This window comes from Anas acuta, chromosome 4 (genome assembly GCF_963932015.1).
Source record: "Anas acuta chromosome 4, bAnaAcu1.1, whole genome shotgun sequence".
NCBI lineage: Eukaryota > Metazoa > Chordata > Aves > Anseriformes > Anatidae > Anas > Anas acuta.
Genome location: NC_088982.1, coordinates 12,506,412 through 12,525,868, shown reverse-complemented (window position 1 = coordinate 12,525,868; position 19,457 = coordinate 12,506,412). Strand labels below are relative to the sequence as shown.

The window sequence follows — 19,457 nt, the reverse complement described above, 5'->3', positions numbered from 1 at the left end:
CAATTCACATAAGAACCCACAAATACAGCCTTCAGAAAGGAAACAACAGAGAAGAATCCGAGTGACGGATTTGAAATGCAATATGCTCATTTCCCTTACACTGGGCAAATTAACTATCTCTGCCTTTGGTTTTCCTATCTACTACAGGGGGTTAAAAATAGATGACAAAAATGATAAAAAATGCATAGCTCCTTATTAGGCAGTAGAATTAGTTTAACGTGTCCTCCAGGGTTGTAACATTAGCATGCCTAACGAGATGGGCACAACATGAAACTCTAATGACACACTGTAAAATGCATCTGGAGACAGGTACATAAATATCCATGGCTAATGAGGCTTTGCTTATGTTAATATTTTGCTTTAGAGCAGGAGCAAAGTTTTATTCCATACCCATCATATTTAACTTTTTATTGTGGAATAATCTGTGAGTACATAAACCATACCCAAATGAGGATGTGCTCTAACTGGCAGTGAGCAGTCCCTGGGACGAAACACACACCTGAAATGCACATAGCATGCCTGTTGGGTTCTTGGTACTTTTTCACTCTATGAATATATTCCTACGAGTACATCCTATTTGCCAATGCTATATGAACCTAAATCAGAAGCTCTGCCCAGGTGTCCACAGCAGGCCACACAAAGGTCCTAGTCAATTGTGGTCCTTCAAAGAGCATCATACATCGTCTGGTGGAAGCGAAGGACTAGGCTACATCTGGTCTGATGTAAAAATCTCAGACTGCATATTGCTTAGATGTAGAGGCTTTAGCATCAAGTTTTCATGTGGTGTTATCTGCTCCTCTGAAACCCTCTCTTGAAAATGTAGACATAAAACTCCATCATCTATCAGATCCAGTAGAACTGAAACAGGCCAACTTGAAGGAAAATCTGAAAAATTGTGAGCCTCTGTAGCACATGGCTGAATGGGTCTGTGTTCCTGATGAGAGACATTTATACATCTAATAAAATAAAATTCTTATTCCACAGATATATAAGCTATTGTTTCAGAGGTTTTGGGTAAAGACAGACTCGTGGTTGCTTGGAGCTCAAAGTGCCTTATTTGATCTTTCAGAGCTGTAATAGGACCTAAAATGATTAATGCTGTATTCACTAGTCAATGAATAGAGTCAACACAAAATAACATTCACACCCATTAAATGTCAGTGATAAATAATATTTACCTAACTGAAAAGCACTGCTTATCATTCTGAGGAAAAAAAAAAAAAAAAAAAAAAAAAAGTACAAAAACACCACAAGTGTAGCTAGGAGATTAGACTAGCAAATAAAACCCATTCTCACTAATTTTCAGCTACACTAATAACACAAAGCTAATAACTTCTGGTTCCATTCTGATTGTCCAAATTTCATATGTATTTACTCTACCGTTTTTTTCTGACACTTTTAGTACCAGCTGGTAATACCTTCTCCAGCTTTCTGTACACCACCACTGATCTGACACCCATTAAAAATAAATAAATAAATGCAAGAGTTGCTCCTGTTCTCCTGATCTCAATATTGCAACTTCCAAACCAAGGCAACATAGTGAAGGTGTCAAGAAAAAGGAGACTTTTAGTAAGTCAGAACTCAGCTCAAACACTGACACAGCATAAGTCCTTCTCATCACTGCATAATGAGAGGAGATCAACAAAATAGTCCTGGGTCAGCACATTACATCAGTTCTGGTTTGTATTAATCTACAAAGCAAATCGGAATAAAGAGAGGTCTGGACTAAAGTGAAAGCAGTCCCTACCCCTACCAGCATTTGAGACAGCAACAGAATCCTGAACACATCTGCATACTACAGATTCTGGCATTTAAAATACGTGATTCCAGATTTGCATTGAAAGTAGCCAGAGCAACTGGAGGGCAGGCTCCAAGACCTAAGACATCTGACTGCATCTCCAGAGGTTACTATAATGAGGAACCAGGCAGGAAAAATTATTCCTGCTGGAATAATTAACACCTCGAGACATGTAGTTCTCTTCTTTCCCTGAATCCTTGCACAGAAAAAACAGTAGTCCTACGAAAGAATTCTCCAGTAATTACTGTGCTTCCAGAAGCCGGGAGATTGCCTGATTCTAAGTTGTAAATATTTGTCCCAAAGGAAGTTGTTTAGAGAGACAAGGCTTTTCTAAACTAAATTAAAGGCATGAAAGTTTGTTAATAGTCCCTTAAACTACTGCTTTTGCCTTTCCTCTTTTCATAGTGTTACAGTCTTACAACCATCCTTCCATTCAAGCTTCTTGTAATTTAGGTCTTAAACCTGCAACAAGCCCTTTGTGGAGCCCTGTGGCTGTCTGTAGTTCCACACACAAGAAGCAGATTGTGCAACACAACTTCGTAGCGAGACAGTGACCCATTTAGCGTGCATACCATGCCCAGGACAACAGGGTCCTCACATTGCTCATCTTCTTGACACGGGAGCAGTACAAAGCCTAGAGTAAGCATGACTCAACGAGGTGAGGGTGAGGTGGTGCTGCTGTATGTGCATTGGTGGCAACCACAGTGGTAACACTGACAGGAGGGAGGAGAGAGACCAGGGATTACCTGCTGTGCCTGCTGCAGCAGCTCCATTCGCTCGTGCAAGATCTGGCTGTCAAACTCGCGGCTCTGCCTCAGGATCTGCCGCCGCACCTTCTCCACTGCCGCCCGCAAATCCTCCCTCTGGGCCTCAGTCAGCGACTCGCTCGCCCGCCTTCCTGGATCCTGCTGCAGGGCATTATACAGCGTGGCTTCCAGCTCCTGGATTTTCTAAGGCAACCCAAATCACATACAGACAGGCTGCCATTTGAATCCAGCAAGCAAACAACCCTTCCAGAGCTAGAGGAGAAGGCTAGCGAGCAAAGCCATAGGCAGGAGGGGAGGACAGACACAGACAGCTGGACAGAAAGCAGCAGCCGTGAGCAGTGAGCAGCATTGCATACGCAGTGCACAGAACCACCTGGCACCTATTTACACCTGGGCTATGCTTTCTATTCCACTAAATGATCAGTTTCTTCCATTTAGGAAAGATTCATGGTAGTTCTGCATTCAATACCTGGCAAAAAAAAGAAACCCCTGATGCTGAAAGTTACAAGATCAATGCAAACTAAGATTCCCTTCAACTGCTACAGAATTGCTAAACTGTTCTGTAAAATAACAAGGCCACAGCAAACAAAGAGAAAGCTGTGAACAACAAAAATAGTACTGTCCTCTCTCCCTTTTGTTCTTACTGTCCTGCTATCCATTGTTTGACATCTACTTCACTCTATTACCAGCTGCCAAAAGCAATGAGGAAAAAAACACTTAAGGGTACACTAATCCCTCTTCAGTCTCTTGCCATTTGTCAGACTGCTAATTAGATTTTCATACCTAACCAAAACTCTGGTAGTTTGCAAAGCAGAGAGCACCGGAGAACTTTACATTCATATGGAGAACCATATTCCCAAGAGGAAAGAAAGAAAGGAATCATGGCAGTATTTCTCTTGCTACTGGGGTTAGTATGTTCCTATTACAAAACAACATACAATGACATTTAGATCAAAAGCATCTGACAACATCCCTTTAGTCCTCGTAACACCTTTGTGAGGTAGGTAATTCTATCCATATTAGTGATGCATAAACAGCGGCAGAGAGGTTAAATAGCTTGCCCAAGGTCACAGAGCTAGAAATAGAGCCTGCTTGGTTCCATCTGGTATCTGCTATGAGCACTAGACCTTGCTCCTTCTTGAAAATGTTTTCCCCATAAAAAATATTTGTGATGTATGAACAATTCTTCAGGTCATCATATTTTGATTTCCTCAAGTCAAACACTTAAGGAAGTGTGGTGTGCAGTTTTGCCAATTCCTCAATAATTCCTGAGGCTTCATTTTATGATGCTTAGCCTGAGAGAAGGTGAGGTTGCAGCTTTCCCTTTGAAAAGTAGGAAAAGTAAAGTTGGATAGGGCAGCACAGGAAGGGATCGCATAGGAAGAATAAGCATTCCCAACTTGGGATAGGTTAGCAGCAGCAGTATTTACAAATGGTTAGGGAAAAGCAGTATCAGAGTTCTGAAGTTATTTCTGGTATATTTTACCAGGATAATTTCATGCACATATAAGCCAGCTCTCCCCATTCTAGATGTACTAACGAGATGTTCACACATTTTAGAATTAAAAAATAATAATAAATCAAAACCATGACACTTCTAAATAATATCATCCATTTTCTAAGTCCCCATTTAAGTTGTAATTGATTTCCTACTCTGGCAGAACAGTAAGTGAATTAAAAGAGAACCCTATTTATAATTAAAAGAAAGAAAGAAAAAAAATAACAACAACAATTGTATTTTATCAAATCTGTTCAAACAAGATAATTTAATGACTGTTCTTTTCCTACCATGTATGCCTGGTCCAGAGCTTGTTTCCTGTAGTCGAGTTCTTCCTCTAAATAACCCTTCTGTTTACTGAACAGGTCCTGAGCAATAATAAAAACAAGGGAGTGTTTGTTCTTTATCCTAAGTCATGAACAGTCATAAATGCCATCATTTTTATGTGAGCTTTCCACTTGAAAGCAAAAGAAAAGCTTAGCTAATGACCACATTCACCATAACGATATTCGGAATATCAAATTTACAATATGAGCACTTAAAATACATGTATCCTACTACCAAGGTGTACCTAGAAAGTGCAGACCTCTTCACCAGTGTACAAACCTGCCTAGACGTTCCAGAGTTACACACAAAGGCTGAGAGTTTGTGAATGTGAGGTTGCATGCATTTGGTCCAAGAGTCATTGTTTGCACCATGCAGGCCAAGAGAGAGATGAGAGTAACAACAGTGAGGTCACTTTACTGTTTTTTGAAAAATATACAATATACACCCCTCAGGAATTCACAGGGCAAAACATAATCCATGTTGTCTAGCCTCTTTTAGACAGGAAATCAGATCATGCCCTAGCTGTATCCTGCAGCAACAATCCCTGATGTGTTGGCAAAGCCATAGAAATTCAGTTCTCAGCTGTTAAAGGTCAATTTGAAATAGGTAAAGTGATGCCAGAGAGGTTAAGTGACTTTAGCTAAAGTGCTGAAGAAGTTTTCAACACACCAAGGTTTTATAGGGATTTTTTGTTTGTTTGTTTTATAATCAAACACACTAAGTTTCACAGAAGCAACACCTTACAACAGAGAAGTTGTAAAACAGGGTGGGATTTCAGTAAAACTTGATATCCAAAAGCATGATGTTGCAGGAAAATTATGGATAATTGAATGTCTGAGTGAATAGTCAAACTAGAAGGGACTGGTGACAGTGGTTTCACAAAACATGCCACTAGAGTGTTTTGATGAAAATAAATAGATTATAAATTAATTAGTTGGTTTTATTAACTTTTCTTTTAAGGCATGACATTCTCAAATATAAAAAATAAAATAGTAGTAGTCCTAAAGCAGAGAGGCCTTTTGATTGAATTTAGTATTTTTCATTAATTTTTCTCTATTCAACGAACTCTTGCATTTCTTATAGACATACATATATAATGTAACACAAAGAATAGATCCCAATTTAAATATACAGGAGTCTTGTATGTTTTTTGATGATGCTTGTTTGTAGCTTTTTTTAGCACTATAAAAAGCTAATGTTGCTGCTCTGGTTACTTATTGATTTATTTTAGTACCACAACAATTTCCAAATACAACAGAAGGGTGTTGCTTCCGAAATGTATTAGCTACCATGACAATAAAAAAAAAAAAAAGATATTGAGGATAGCCCGAGTCATTTATTTGACCAAATTTCACCTTCAGACATACATGTGCAAACCCAAAGCTTTTTCTTTTAATTGTTGGTGTAGCACTGATGTAGCATTTGACTAAACATGAATAGTACTGATGATGAATTGTCAGCCCGAACATCTTGTTTTAAAATGAATGCACTCTGATCAGCAAATTAATGTTTGAGGGGGGCTGTGAGTACAAAATGACTACAAATACATTTGTACCTGTAGATGACCTGCCAGCCCCTTGTTAAGAACAATTCATAATTGGTGACAGCGGCAACATACAAAGCCAATACTGGAAGACAAATTAAATTGCTGTTTTCTGTACAAGGATTATAATCTTTATTATTCAGGTGTTTGTATTTTATTATTATTATTATTTGTTCATGGAGTTCTTTTAATTACTTATCAATTAATATTGAAACTAGAACTAAAGTTTAAGCCACGCTTTGATCCTGAGGCTGGAATTCCCTTACAAACCAGTGTCTACTGCTATTGTAACCATTCTAGGGAATGCTACTTTAGCTGTCAAGAAGGGTCTCCAACAGGTCCTACAGGACATACTTCCCAGCCCCTCTTGTACATAACTCTAAGAAATCTAATATATATTATATATTATGCTTATGCAGCTGAATCCCACCTTGACTACCCAGGTGGCATTATTTTCTTAGGCAAATTACAGCAACAATGAATGTCATGGCTGTTGTAGAAGATGTCATTCTACCATGCACTGTTCAATGCATAGTAAAAAAGGCCTAGTCTACATATGTTTACAAAATGCTTACAAGAAAACGAGCAAGATCTCAAATTCTTAACATGGGTTTCGAGGACAACTAAACCTCAACCCTTCTCAAAGTGGAATAGTGGAATATTAATCCTAAACTCATCTCACGACTCTATTTTAGGTGATACAGTCATTGTCAATGAAGACTTTTAGATTGCCGTTCTAAACAAATACAGGGCTATCCAGAGTAATACTTGAAAAAAATCACAGATAATAACTGGGAGGATAACAAACTAAGTTAGAAAGAAACTATTGTTTACCAATCCCTTTTATAAACAACCATTTATAAACAATCAAGCATTTGTTTGTATTTGTATTGCATTACAATGTCTTCAGTGGCCCTGGGCAAATCACTTAACCTCTTTGTCTCAGTTTCCCATTCTCTAAGATGGATGTAATGCTGATTACTTATCTACCTGGAAAAGGTGTGGTGAGGATTAACCTGTGTTTGTAAAGCTTTTTGAAGATGAGAAGCACAACATGAATGGTAAACCAATAAAACAAAGCACTCATTTCAAAACTCTTTGTCCATCATATGGAAAAATAAGGTGAGTATAACACTGAGTTTCTTATGTAAAACAGAATTGCTTTTGAGAAAAGAGTCTGCCTTTAAACAGGAAGACCTTGGTGCAAGAAAGGTAATCTGGATTAGGAAGAGGTCATTACAACTTGTCCAGAAACTGAATACCGGAGACCAAAGGATTTAGCAATTCTTCAAGCATGATTAAAAAGATTAAAAAGACGATGCTGTTGCCAGACAAATTAATACATAGAGAAAGCACAAAGACAATTTCACACTGTTTGGTTAATATGCTTTGTAAAGTTATGCCTTCATATGCTATTTTGTATATATTTTGCTATTTTTGCTCTATATGACTTTGACATTTCCCTTCCATTCCATAAAACACAAGCATTAAACTGGGATAGTGCTTACCAGTTCCACCATGAAGCAATCTCAGTTAAGCAGAGAAAGGCAGCATGTCAATCTGTGATGAAGTTTATACACTTTCCCTTGAAAAGATTTTTTTTAGCTAAATGAATTCTGGTTTTGGTGACCTTTACTTACCTTCTCATTCTCCAGGTCTAACATCTTCTGTGTCAGTGCAGCTTCTGTCCCCTCTATCTGTTTTAACCACTACATGAATATCGTAGTATGAAGAGGAAAAAATAAAAAGTGAAAAAACAGAGCTTGTGAAAAATTTTCACTGAATATTTTGCAAGTTTGTTGCCAACATTCCCAGGCATATGCTTCCCCCTTATTATCTATTCACTTTGAAGTTACACTTGAATAAGCAGGTTGTGAAAACAGGCAGAATGGAGGACTATAGAAACATAATCAAAAACAGTAAGTGGAGGCTATCTTCTTATTAAAGTTTCTTTCCTCCTGTAAACTTCAAGATGCAACATAGATTTGGGTAAGCAATGCAAAATTAATCTTTTTTTTTTTTTTTTTTTTTTTCCAACTTGATATACTTTTTGGCTAGATTGGCAAAATAATAAGATTTCAGGGCACCAGTTCTGCACTTTTCCAGATGTAGGCCAGTTCCCATTAATTCCCATTGCCAATGATGAATGCTTTCTAATATTAAATTACTCCTATTTAGTTTAATTCTTTGATAAGCGTTGCAGAACTTGTTGTTGTTTTAATTTGTTTTTTAATTTGGGATTTTGATTTCAAGAATAGCAAAATGTGAATTCATGAATTCATGCATTTGGACCTTCCACTATTTAAGAGACTAATGGATAAAAAAAAAAAACATGAAGTTCGCTTTATCTATTTAGTATATTTAGCTTTGCATACAGAGTTGAAAGAAGTGTGCAGGAATCATCGTATATTCCCTGTATCGTATATTCCTGTATTGTATATACAACATCGTATATTTCCTGTATTGTATATACAATACATCGTATCCCCCAGAGATTCTGTTCTCATCATAACCTTTGTTTTCTTCATTTTGAAGGTGACAAACTGAAGATATTGCTAAACAAAGCCCCACTGCTGATAAAGGACACTGCAAGACAGTGAGCATTCTGAACCCTTTAAATCTATAGAAATTGGACGTCCTCAGCATCTCTCACAGTTATTCTCAATAAAGACTTTTTTTTTTTTTTTTTTTTTTTTTAAAGATTATTTGGAAGAATTAAAGTTCTAATTTTTGGAGTTAATAGAATTGATAAAAAAAAAAAATAACCATTGAGTGTGATTAATTAGCATACATGAATGTGACTGGCACATCTTGTAAACTACATAGGGTAGCACCCTTACTTTACCAAAACATCTAATTATGAGGTGTGATTACTATACAGTACTTTGTAATTAAGAAACTATAGGAATGTACATGGGATGTTGTGTGTTCCTCGCATAGCAGGACATCTGAGATAGTTACATTTTACTAGAAGAGGCAGTAGTAGGGTTGTTTTAATCTAAATTAAGTCTACACATTCAGTAGAACGGACGTTAATGCAATAATCTAGTTTTACTTATCAGATTACATACAATATCAGATAACATACAATATTGTGCAAATATGTGATATGTTTTTCTTCTCAAGGACAACATAAAACTGTTTTCTCTTATTCTTTGTCTTGGTTAAATTTGGATATGGATAGTGTCTCCTCTTATGAAGAAACTTAAGAATTATTTGATGTCATTCATTACCCTTTGCCTCAAATGTTCATCAGGAAAAAAGACAAAAGATTTTGTGTTTCTCAGAGTACCCTCTTCATTCAATTGGCTGTCAGGTTGTGCTTATGAGTTTACTGTGAGAAACTTCACTAAAATGGCAAAAAAATGATATAGAGAGATAAAATGAACTATTTTCTTTTCAGTCTTAAAGTACAGTCTATTAGCCTATGTAAGATAAAATGAAATATTTAATCTTTCTGATAGAGTGGTGAGTTTCTGATCATCAGATTATATCATAAAACCACCATAAAAATCCATTAAGGCAAACTATGTCTGCACAAAACAAGGAAACAAAAGCAATCAACCAAACAAATAAAACCCCCACAATTTTACCTGGGTAAAAATTACATTATAACTTTCACATTCAAAATTAATAAATAAGGATTAATTTTTAATTTTATGGCTCTATTTATTTAAGGAATTACTCCTATTGACAAAGATGCCAATCCCTTATTACTAATGGAAATAACTTACAGATAACAAAGTGTATGTTATACGTTGCACTGACACAAATTAAACAAACTCACTAATTCCACTGGCACTTTTTATGCAGACATTTATTTATTTGAACAATATTAACCTAATCTCACCCCTAAAGTCTGGCCATGTTTTAGGCTTGAATACTGGGGTTCCTCCACCTTATTTATTGAATTTAAAGGAAAATTAAAGGATCATCAGCTCCTCTTTTTCATGCGATAAGGCAATCAAAAGGATAGCGCTTTTAGCCCTCCTCCTCCTTTTTATATTGCTTATAGCAATTGCTCAGTTAAGCTAATGATTGTCAAATTACCTTATTTAGATTACCTACATTAAGATATTTGGATAAGTAGATTATTAAAATTATGTCAATTAAAGCAATAATTACTTGTTAAACAAAATGTTCAATTTTTACTTTTAAAGTTCTGTTTCTGAATTTTAAAAGTGAATCTAGGAAAGATTTACTATCAGCCTACAAAAGAGTGAAGCTTCTTCAGATTAAAAGACCAGTGCTTCTTAGTTCTAAATGACATCATTATTCATATACAGATTATATTCTCTCTGTAATTGGAGAATTAAAGAGCTAGCCATGTGGAATTGAGTGACCTGACTAATTATCTGTCTTGCACAAGTTCTTTTTTGTTATCTATGCCCATTAATTTACAGATGAAAGTAGCACAGGCCGCTCAGAAATTTTTCAGTCATATGTTGTGTGATTTACAGAGAACCTCACAGCACACCTGGTCCCAAGAGGGTACTGGCATTTCTTGGAATGAAGTTGCTCTCGTTTAGTGACTTTTTAGTAACTTATTCTAAGGGAACATCCCCAGAAGAAATTTTTATTTTTAAATTGGGTTTATTCTGAATATTTGATTGTACCTCAAGACATCACAATCCCAACAAAGCCATGTAAGGATGAATACATGCTCTAGTCCAGATGCATTTAACAGAAAAGCCATGCTTCCCTGGCAAAGTTACATCAGATCTTAGCAGACATGGTCAGTCTTTAGGCAGAAAAAAGTCTTTACTGAATTCACCTTTTCACAGAGAGAAAGTACAGTCCCAGCTTGGATTATTGCAACCTGTTCTTCATTTCTCAAATTCTAAAATACAAAACAAAACAAACAAAACAAAACAAAACAAAACAAACAAAAAGATGCATTTTAAGTTGGATTGGAAATCTGTTCTTCAACATGTGATAAATTTTAAATTAAATTACAGTTATAAATTCTGTACATTTCAGAATCAAAGTATCAAAGTAAAGAAACTATAACATTTGGTATTGTATAAGTGAGACCAAAATGGGTCCCATGATTGAAAATATTGAAAGTACTTAGTTTCCGCTTGAATTCAGTATGACACTCAGTAAAAACTGCAATTGTTCATTATTTAGTGAGACCTGTTTTCCATTTGAGGATTTTGAAATTTCTTTATTTTCTTTTTTTTTTTTTAGATAGAAAAATTCCAGTGCTGTGAGGAAAAAAAGTGCTTTAAAATAACCACAAAACTAGAAGTAAGTTAGAAAGTAAAAAACTGTTACCCCATTATCTCCAAGAATATCTAGCTTCTTCATAAGTTCTGATATATTCACATCCTGAAAAAGATGTTCAACACATTTTTATAAAGGAGTTGAGAAACAGTTTTGCATGCTACATTTTATGTACCCTTGTACCCTTCATTCACTTTGCATGCAAAAAGACGAAATGCAAATAAATTAAATGTTAGTTTTGCATCACAATTATGAACATGTTACTGATACTTTCAGAAACAAAGCCAACTGTCACTTGATTACAGCAAGCAACCCCAAGGTCTGTGCATTAGGTCAGACTGTACTGTTCACATCCTGCTGATGGATGCAGAAGAAAAATCAAAACTGATAAACAGGCCTAAATGACTGCTTTTTTTTTCTTTTTTTTTTTTTTTTTCTTTTTTTTTCTGTTTGTTTGGAGTGGAGTTTGAAGTGCATCAGGCTATGTAAGTCAAAGGGACAGCAAAATAATTGTTAAGAAGGTGTTTTTTGTTTGTTTGTTTGTTTGTTTGTTTGTTTTTGTTTTGTTTTTCTTCCCCTTTGTTAAGCAAAAGAAGAGTTCCATACCAGACTCAGAGGGGCAGAAGTGAATGTGCACAGTGGGCTGAACATGTTCTTACAAATATTACTAGCTCACAGCTTTTGTGAGTAGAAAGTCACATTTCATTGCCAGTCAACCCCCCAGATCCACAAAGAGCAGCAACCAGCCCATCCCTATTAAGTGTCTAGTCACTGCGCTGCAATCAAGAAAAGCTCTCCACTGATTAAAAATAAATAAATAAATAAATATAAATTAATAAATAATAGGAATAAATTTGCAGATGATGCTTTCATTTGTTGAAACTGTTCATGCAACTGTTTAACCTCTGATAGTAGCACACTCCAGAACTATCCTGAGTATGGCCCGCCAGTTAATGTGGACCAAAGATATTCCCATTGACAGCTTGTATGCGGCCATGCTGTTTGTGAAGGTAGTGAGTCTTGACAGCATGAGCAAAGACCAGCTGATGTTAGTCCAAAATGCTTAATTTACACACAAAAAAGACAGCCATGATAATGCGGGTACTCTCAACTTCTCATATTCAGCACTTCTTAGTAGAGGTCAGCGGTTCACAGTGGCTGTGTCTAGGCTCATTAGTTTCATTACTTACAGTGCATAGTGCTGGTTTACATCTGTGTTGCACAACTGCATTATTTGGGAGTCAGGATGATTGATCTTTCAATTTCTTTAAAGCCAAATTAGCTATGCTTGCAAATTACATAACTACATCAGAACAGATCTGCTAATGATTCTATATCCAGCAGACTCCAGAGAGTAAGTCTTAATAACGAATTGAAAGATTTCTTGAAAACCAGAGAGTCCATACAAATTAGACTATCCTGGCTCCAAAATAGGAATAATGTGTTGTTTTCAAGTTGGTCTATCCTGGGAAGTGCCCTTCCTCACTCCCCTCTCTCCCCCAACACTTCAGCAATACTGCAGAAACTACTAGAGTAGTTTCTAAACAGTGCACATCAGTAATTTAAGAATGGTGCAGAGCTTAAAATACACTTCAATTTAAAATTAAAGCTGTTGATTTTGATCAGCTGTGACAATGTTGAATATGAACTTCTTTAGCTGATCAGTTACACTGGTGAGGAATGGAATTCAGAAGGATATGCCAGTTCTAGGCCTTCTTAACCTATAAATACTCATTCTAATTAATTGTAATATCATTCATTGTGATATCTAGTTTTCTGCCAATAGCTAACAATTTTGAAAGATACTGAAAACACAAAAAGCAAGAAATTTCAGTATGCCCATATCAGGTGACTGTCCCTGCTTCCAGGCAAGTAAACTGAAAAGAGGTTTCAAAAACAAACAAACAAAAAAACCCTACTATTTATATTTAGGAAAAAAAATGTTCTGCAACAGAAGGCAATGCATAAAAACAAATGAGTTCCAGAACCTGTACATGCTACAACGAATATGCAACTTAGAATAATAGATAAGTTAAAAAGCAGATCTGGCATCCCATGGAAGGTCTATTTGAAAGGCAATACATTAATTGATGACTCTTGCTGTGGTGTTGGGAAATGACTAACCAATCAAACATGTAGGTTTTACCTTAAACCTCTCAGGTGTAACCTTTTTTTTTTCTTTTTTTTTTTTTCCTTGTTTTTTTCTAAGACTACTCAGTCTTCCCTATACATAAAAGAGAGGGGGACTATATAGCCTATATTTTCAGTTGATTTCCACTACTGAAAGTATTGCACTTATTAAGGGACTGAATAGAAACCAGTCTTCTGTTAGGGAGCTTGTAAACACAATTACAAATACAGGCAAAAATTACTAGTGTGTGCTATTGATTGTAACACAGAGATATTCCACCTAAGTTACTGTTGGAGAAATCAGCCTGGCCTGTTACACAACATTACTATCAAGACAAGCCTGAATTCAGTCTTAGGTGAACCAGCATGCAAATCAGTTCGTATGGTTAGCTTATTCAAAGGGGTAAAAAAGTAGAAAGAACAATCTTTTCTTTCTAGTAACACCAGCTAACCAAGTGAGATCCTAATGTTTGTCTTGTGCTTGATCTAAAATGATAGTCTCACCTGTTTGAATAGCTTTTGGATCAGGCACCTCATGCTTCAAGGCCCTGATCCAGGCAAATAACCTAAGCATATTAATTCAACACACAAAATGTCTAGGGACTTCATGAAATTGGTTCTACAATAGTATGTGAATGTGGTATTTCTGACCTTAGATGTAAGTATTTATTGTGAAGGAAAGACAAAAGTACTGTAACTAGCCCGACAATGACTCATATCAAACCCCACATTCTTCTCTGCAATGTTTTTACAGCAGTTACCTAGACTGTACACTAATTATCTTGACTAGCTATCCTTAATTTTCATGAATGAACTCCTGACAGACTACCAGATTCCAACCAAATCACATTTGTATGAAATCCTTTTCCCAGTTATAAATATATTTGCTTACTATATGTATTTTTCATATTTTCTTCCCTACAGTGAGACGATAAAAATGGCAAACCGTTCATTTGCGTATTGGGGTCTTCATTTTGGCCATCCAACTGTTCCTAACTTCCCACATATACCTTTATTCCTTCATGTTGACAGAACAGTTGAAGCGCACTTCCATTGTTTTCAGGGAAGGTGGTTATATGAAGATTAAATGCTGGTGACCTTCGTTCTCTCTCCTGAGGAAAGATTTCGTTTAAAAACAATATGTGTGATTACATGTAAACAATTATTTGCCACCTTTACAAAATAGACTTGTAAATTAAAAAGACAGATTCCTATTCATATTCCAAATATTTCCTCCTACTTTCTTTCTTTCTTTTATACTTGTAGGCTGTTGGTCATAGCTATGAAAAAAAAAAAAAGATTTCAGATTCTAACAAATTCCATACACACAGTTTCTGCAAAGTTAACAGACACACTCCAGAGCCAGAAAACCTTGCATGTTGCCCAAATAATTGACTGGAACTGCAAAAACTTCTTTGCAATAAATAATGTCAGTTATAACCTCATTTCACTATTGCTTTCTTTCATTGAACAAATGATTACTTAGGAAAAATAAACTGCAGGAAAAAAAAATCAACAAATATTATCACAGATTTTCTCAATAAAATTAAAGGCGTGTATCCACTCCTTGTTTATTCTTCAGTTAACTTTTGTATTAAAGCATATGAAATCCCCAGACCTATTCTCTTTACAACCCAGGATGCTGGGTTTTAGCACAAATATGCCTTTGTGCTAAAGCTAAAAAATTATAAATTTTTATTTGTCTAAAACTAATAGTGTTTCTAAAACATCCAGACCATCTACTTGATTTTCATATGTTGCTTCAAAATATCATTGCTATTATTTCTTTGGAGGACAAAAATACAGTAAAACAATAAGTAAGACCTCTTACTTAAATGAAGTTTTAACATGGTTGTGAAAATGACTGTACTGAAGACCCTGGAAACCAAGGCCCTGGATCTTACTCTGAACTCACTATGGCCATGGGAACATGAGTGAAGAAAATCGTATTTCTTCTCCATACAACGAGAGGTACCGACAACAAGACCTTCAGTTTCAATGAAAGAGAGTTTCTGCAAATATTTTACTTCTGTCCATCCATGCATGCCTGATTTCCTAAGCCATAAAATGTGGCACTTTAATTGATAATGGCGGGAATAAGGGATGAATCCATTCACTTAAGCAGATTACAAAGCATGGCAACTCTTGTTCATTAACTAGTCTAAACCTAATTTGAAATTACAATGTTGAGAGAAATATCTCTGTGCTCTGTATATTTCCTCCTCCCCACCCCAAAGGCTCTATTTTAAATAATTTTCCTAATTATTTCCTAACAGCCTAATTTTGAAATAGAATTAAGTGACATAGCTATTGTAATACAAAACCAGAAGCTTAATTCTTCTGTGATCATTATAGATTTTTTTTTTAATTAATCACTTGTTATTGCACTAAACTTACATGGATTTGCTTGCATTAAATGATAAAAAAAGATTCAGTTTTCTACCCTAATCAATTTTTTATCTGAAATAATTTAACTGTTCTGAGAAAAATACTGCTCTGATTATGAGAAGCATTTACAATTTTACTAAAGAATTAACATTGTCAATCACATTTGTGTCTATGTGCTTGCCTACTAAGGAGAAAAAACTTTTATTGCAATCACACAAAAATACTCTCATTGTTATTCTGTGAAACAAGTCTTCAAAGATTTGACAGATAACAAAACTAGACACATTATACTGAGCTACTTTTCATGTAATTCTTGTATGTGGAAAATACTTTTATGAAGGATGTTTTGAAGCACTTTTTTTTTTTTTCTTTTACAAGTATATATATGTATTTCAGATTGTTTTACTTCTAAAAGCACGTTTTAGGGAGCAGATTCTAGGGTAACTGCCAATTTAATGCTAAAGTGTTCAGCATTTTACTCTACAGTTGCTTAACAGAATACAAATTATATATATTACAAAGCACTTTTATCTTCCAGAATACTTACTGAAATTCCAATAATCTAAATCCTTAATTTAGAATATAATGTGCTATGACATTAAAAGGTATGGTAGATAAAATAAAAGATTACAAAATAGACTAAGAAATATCAAAGACAAAATGCAGAATGTCCATATAACAGGATGACATGACATTTTCATCTTTATCAGAGAAGTTATACATGCCAAGATTTTTGGTGAAACGTGCTGGATGAAAATTATGGAGGAGCGACTTTGACAGGTTTCTTGGAGAGTCTATTCTAAATGGTGTTAAGAAGGCTGATGATCTTTGAAACTGAACAATGTGTTATCAGGCAATACGACTGTGTGATAATGTATCACACCCAACTAGTTTACTAAACTCCACACGGGCCCCATTTATGAGGCAATGAGAACCATTGCTTTCTACTGTGATCACAGGCTACATATTCAAATTTTTATTCACAAAAATTATTCAGTTATTTCATTAACTCAAAGTATAGAATTTGTTAAAGAAGTTTGCGAGGGGCAACATACTACTTCCACTTACACACTGTGTAAGTGGTGTACTTCACCACTAACTGACATTCTCAGAAGGTTTTTTTCCTTCTTTTAACTGAGTGATGAAAATTATTTCAATTCCATGACCATTTTATCCAATCAGAAAATGGATTCAGGTAAGAGAAATGATTTCAAAGCTGCCATCAAAATGTGTTCTTTTAAGATCATTTTACTTCATATTAATGCTGTCAATCTTAAATCAATGTAGTTAAAAGCAATTATACATTGATGTGATGGATGTGTCAGATCTTTAGATTTCAGTGCATGCAAGATGTGAGAAGGTGTGTTAATTGAAGCAATGCCAACCAATGCTGTAGTATACATACTGAGTGATTTTACATGCAGGAAAGGAGTAGTTATGGAAATGAAACAAATAAAAAAGGCAAAATACTGCAAAACAAAATATTTTATTAGATGTAAAACAAACTATATGCAATATATATTAGCTATATTACATCTTCATAAACATTAGTGAGCACTCTCTCCAAAACACATTAAGGCAGTGGCATCAATTTCATTATCCCAAGATACAACATTTAAAAAATAGATACCTAAGTGATTTCCCTTAAACATGCACCAGACATCAGTAATCTTTACAGGAATTTCAGCTTGGGTTCAAACATAATTTCTGCTCCATTTGAGAGTTTGCAACAGAGAGAATCTCTTACTTCAAGCTCTAGCACTCTGAATTCTAACAGCTCATTCTGGTCTTTTGCATCTTGCATCTCATTCTTCAGCTGATGCTCTTCTTGTTCCATTCTGTAAATCTAGGAGAAAAATACAACATCATTAACACCCTGTAAACAATGGAAAAGACATCATACTAAGTTATGGATCAGGGCTTTAGACAAAATGGTTGTTTTTTTTTCAGTTTCTCGGCAGCTACTAGACCTTGTCTTGGAGATAAAGAAGGAACTTACCATCAGAAAAGTGTTTTAAGAACTGACAGCAGAAAATAGTCTATGATCTCTTAGAATAAAAATGTGGAAGCCAGTAAGAAAAGTGATATGAATACTGTATCTAAACAAATTAAAAATATAACCTTTCTTTTAAAATCAGGTGAATAAAACTGGATTCAATTAACATTTGCACAGACTGTTCTTATTGTCTTTGCATAACCAGACATTTACATTTTACAGCATATGAAACACAATAATGGAGAGTATTTTAATGTCTAATTTTTTAATTTTCCAGACTTTTGCTTTAGGGCACTAACAATGACAAAACAGAAATTCAAAGCTGACTCTTTGTTATGCCACCTAATAGTTTTGGTCTACTGCCTAGCTTAACTGGGTGATCTTTTTATTTGTATGAAACTAAACAGAAGTGTAGCACCTGGTGGAATGTGCTATAACATTTAGAATACCTGTGTAAGTGTCTGAATAAATGCAGTCCAGCTGTAACTGCTTTTAGTCATGCACTTTTCTTTATCTTGTTTCAATTGTATTAATATTGATCTGCTAATAACAATAATAATTGTTACATTCTGAGTACCAACTAACATTCCCTGCAACATCAGTGAAGGACAATGAGGATCCTTAGCTCTGAATACTTCAGAAAGGAAATGATACAATAGACTTAAATCAACTAGTATTACTTAATGTGTGGAAAAAGTGTAAAAATCCAAGGCTGGAGTGAGCAGGAAATTTTAGTTGAGGTTTAAAATTTAGCAGTCCTGACAATAGTCATACTTGTGTAGCTGGTAAAATATAGCATTCCACATTATCATTAATATTTTAGATTATGTTTTGGCAGAAACTAGAAACATCAGTGGCCTGTACAAAATGTAATTCCACAGTAAAGAGCAGCTTCCATTCCCAAAGAACACAAAAGCATATTGATAATGGTACTTTAATCAGAATTTCTGTTTCTGGAGAAAAATAAAGTGTGCAATTTTTATGTTGATGTTCCAGTATTTGGTACATTCATTTCCTTTTACCATTCATTTTATGATAAAGGGCAGCAATTGTGAAAAAAATCGCAGACTCTGAACACATACCTTCTCTAGCAACTCCTGATTTGTTCTGATTAGTAGCTGCTTTTCTTCTACCCATTTTGAATCCTATGAGGAAGAAGAGGATTAAAAAGATATATATTCATATATACATATAGTTAAACAAGACAAATAAACATACTAATTACAAGATTCCAGACACCGTTGCACATTCAAGTATAAAAATGGTCACACATCAAAGAATCATAAGTATTTCAAGGACAAAGAGCAACTGAAACTGCAGAGAAAATAAAAGTTCATTTCTTTCCCTGAAGCTGTCTCCTGTCTCCTAATTTGTTCCAGCCAAGCATTTAAAATGTTTGCATATTGCAGTAGTGGGTAGAGAGAGTTACATGACATTTTGTGATTTAAAATATATATATATATATATTTATTCAGCTATTTATTTTTCCATTGCAAAGAGTTGGGAAGTTTCTTGCAAAAGCACCCCAATTTGTGTTCTATAACATAAATCCCAATGGAGAAAGGGAAGAAAAAGGAAAATAACTTTCAGGGACATACAGTTCCCCAAAAAAGTGTGAGGATCAAGATAATACACAGTATTTATGACAAGGAATTCAAGGTATGGAGGAAAGACAGTGATGTATGATGGTCTTCTAATAAAAAATGTATTTCTATTTGATCATTTGCTCCAAAGCTCCTCTTTGCTTTTATGTTTTTCCATGGATTCAGAAGGCTTCATCAAAT

At 35.1% G+C, this 19,457-nt stretch overlaps 1 protein-coding gene across 8 annotated transcripts in view; it reads right to left on the bottom strand.

Annotated features, from left to right (window-relative positions):
• Window positions 1–19,457, bottom strand: part of JAKMIP1 (janus kinase and microtubule interacting protein 1) — a 151,278-nt gene that overhangs the window by 15,617 nt on the left and 116,204 nt on the right. For 6 of the 8 annotated variants that reach the window (XM_068679882.1, XM_068679886.1, XM_068679881.1 and 3 more), the window contains 8 exons: window positions 18,756–18,818; window positions 17,425–17,523; window positions 14,300–14,401; window positions 11,211–11,264; window positions 10,708–10,773; window positions 7,574–7,642; window positions 4,354–4,431; window positions 2,545–2,748 (listed from right to left, as the gene is read on the bottom strand). In XM_068679882.1, the coding sequence (XP_068535983.1) occupies window positions 2,545–2,748; window positions 4,354–4,431; window positions 7,574–7,642; window positions 10,708–10,773; window positions 11,211–11,264; window positions 14,300–14,401; window positions 17,425–17,523; window positions 18,756–18,818 (735 nt within the window). Of the gene's footprint in view, window positions 1–2,544; window positions 2,749–4,353; window positions 4,432–7,573; window positions 7,643–10,707; window positions 10,774–11,210; window positions 11,265–14,299; window positions 14,402–17,307; window positions 17,524–18,755; window positions 18,819–19,457 lie in introns of those variants that run through there. The other 2 variants (XM_068679887.1, XM_068679888.1) reach the window with 2 other exon arrangements.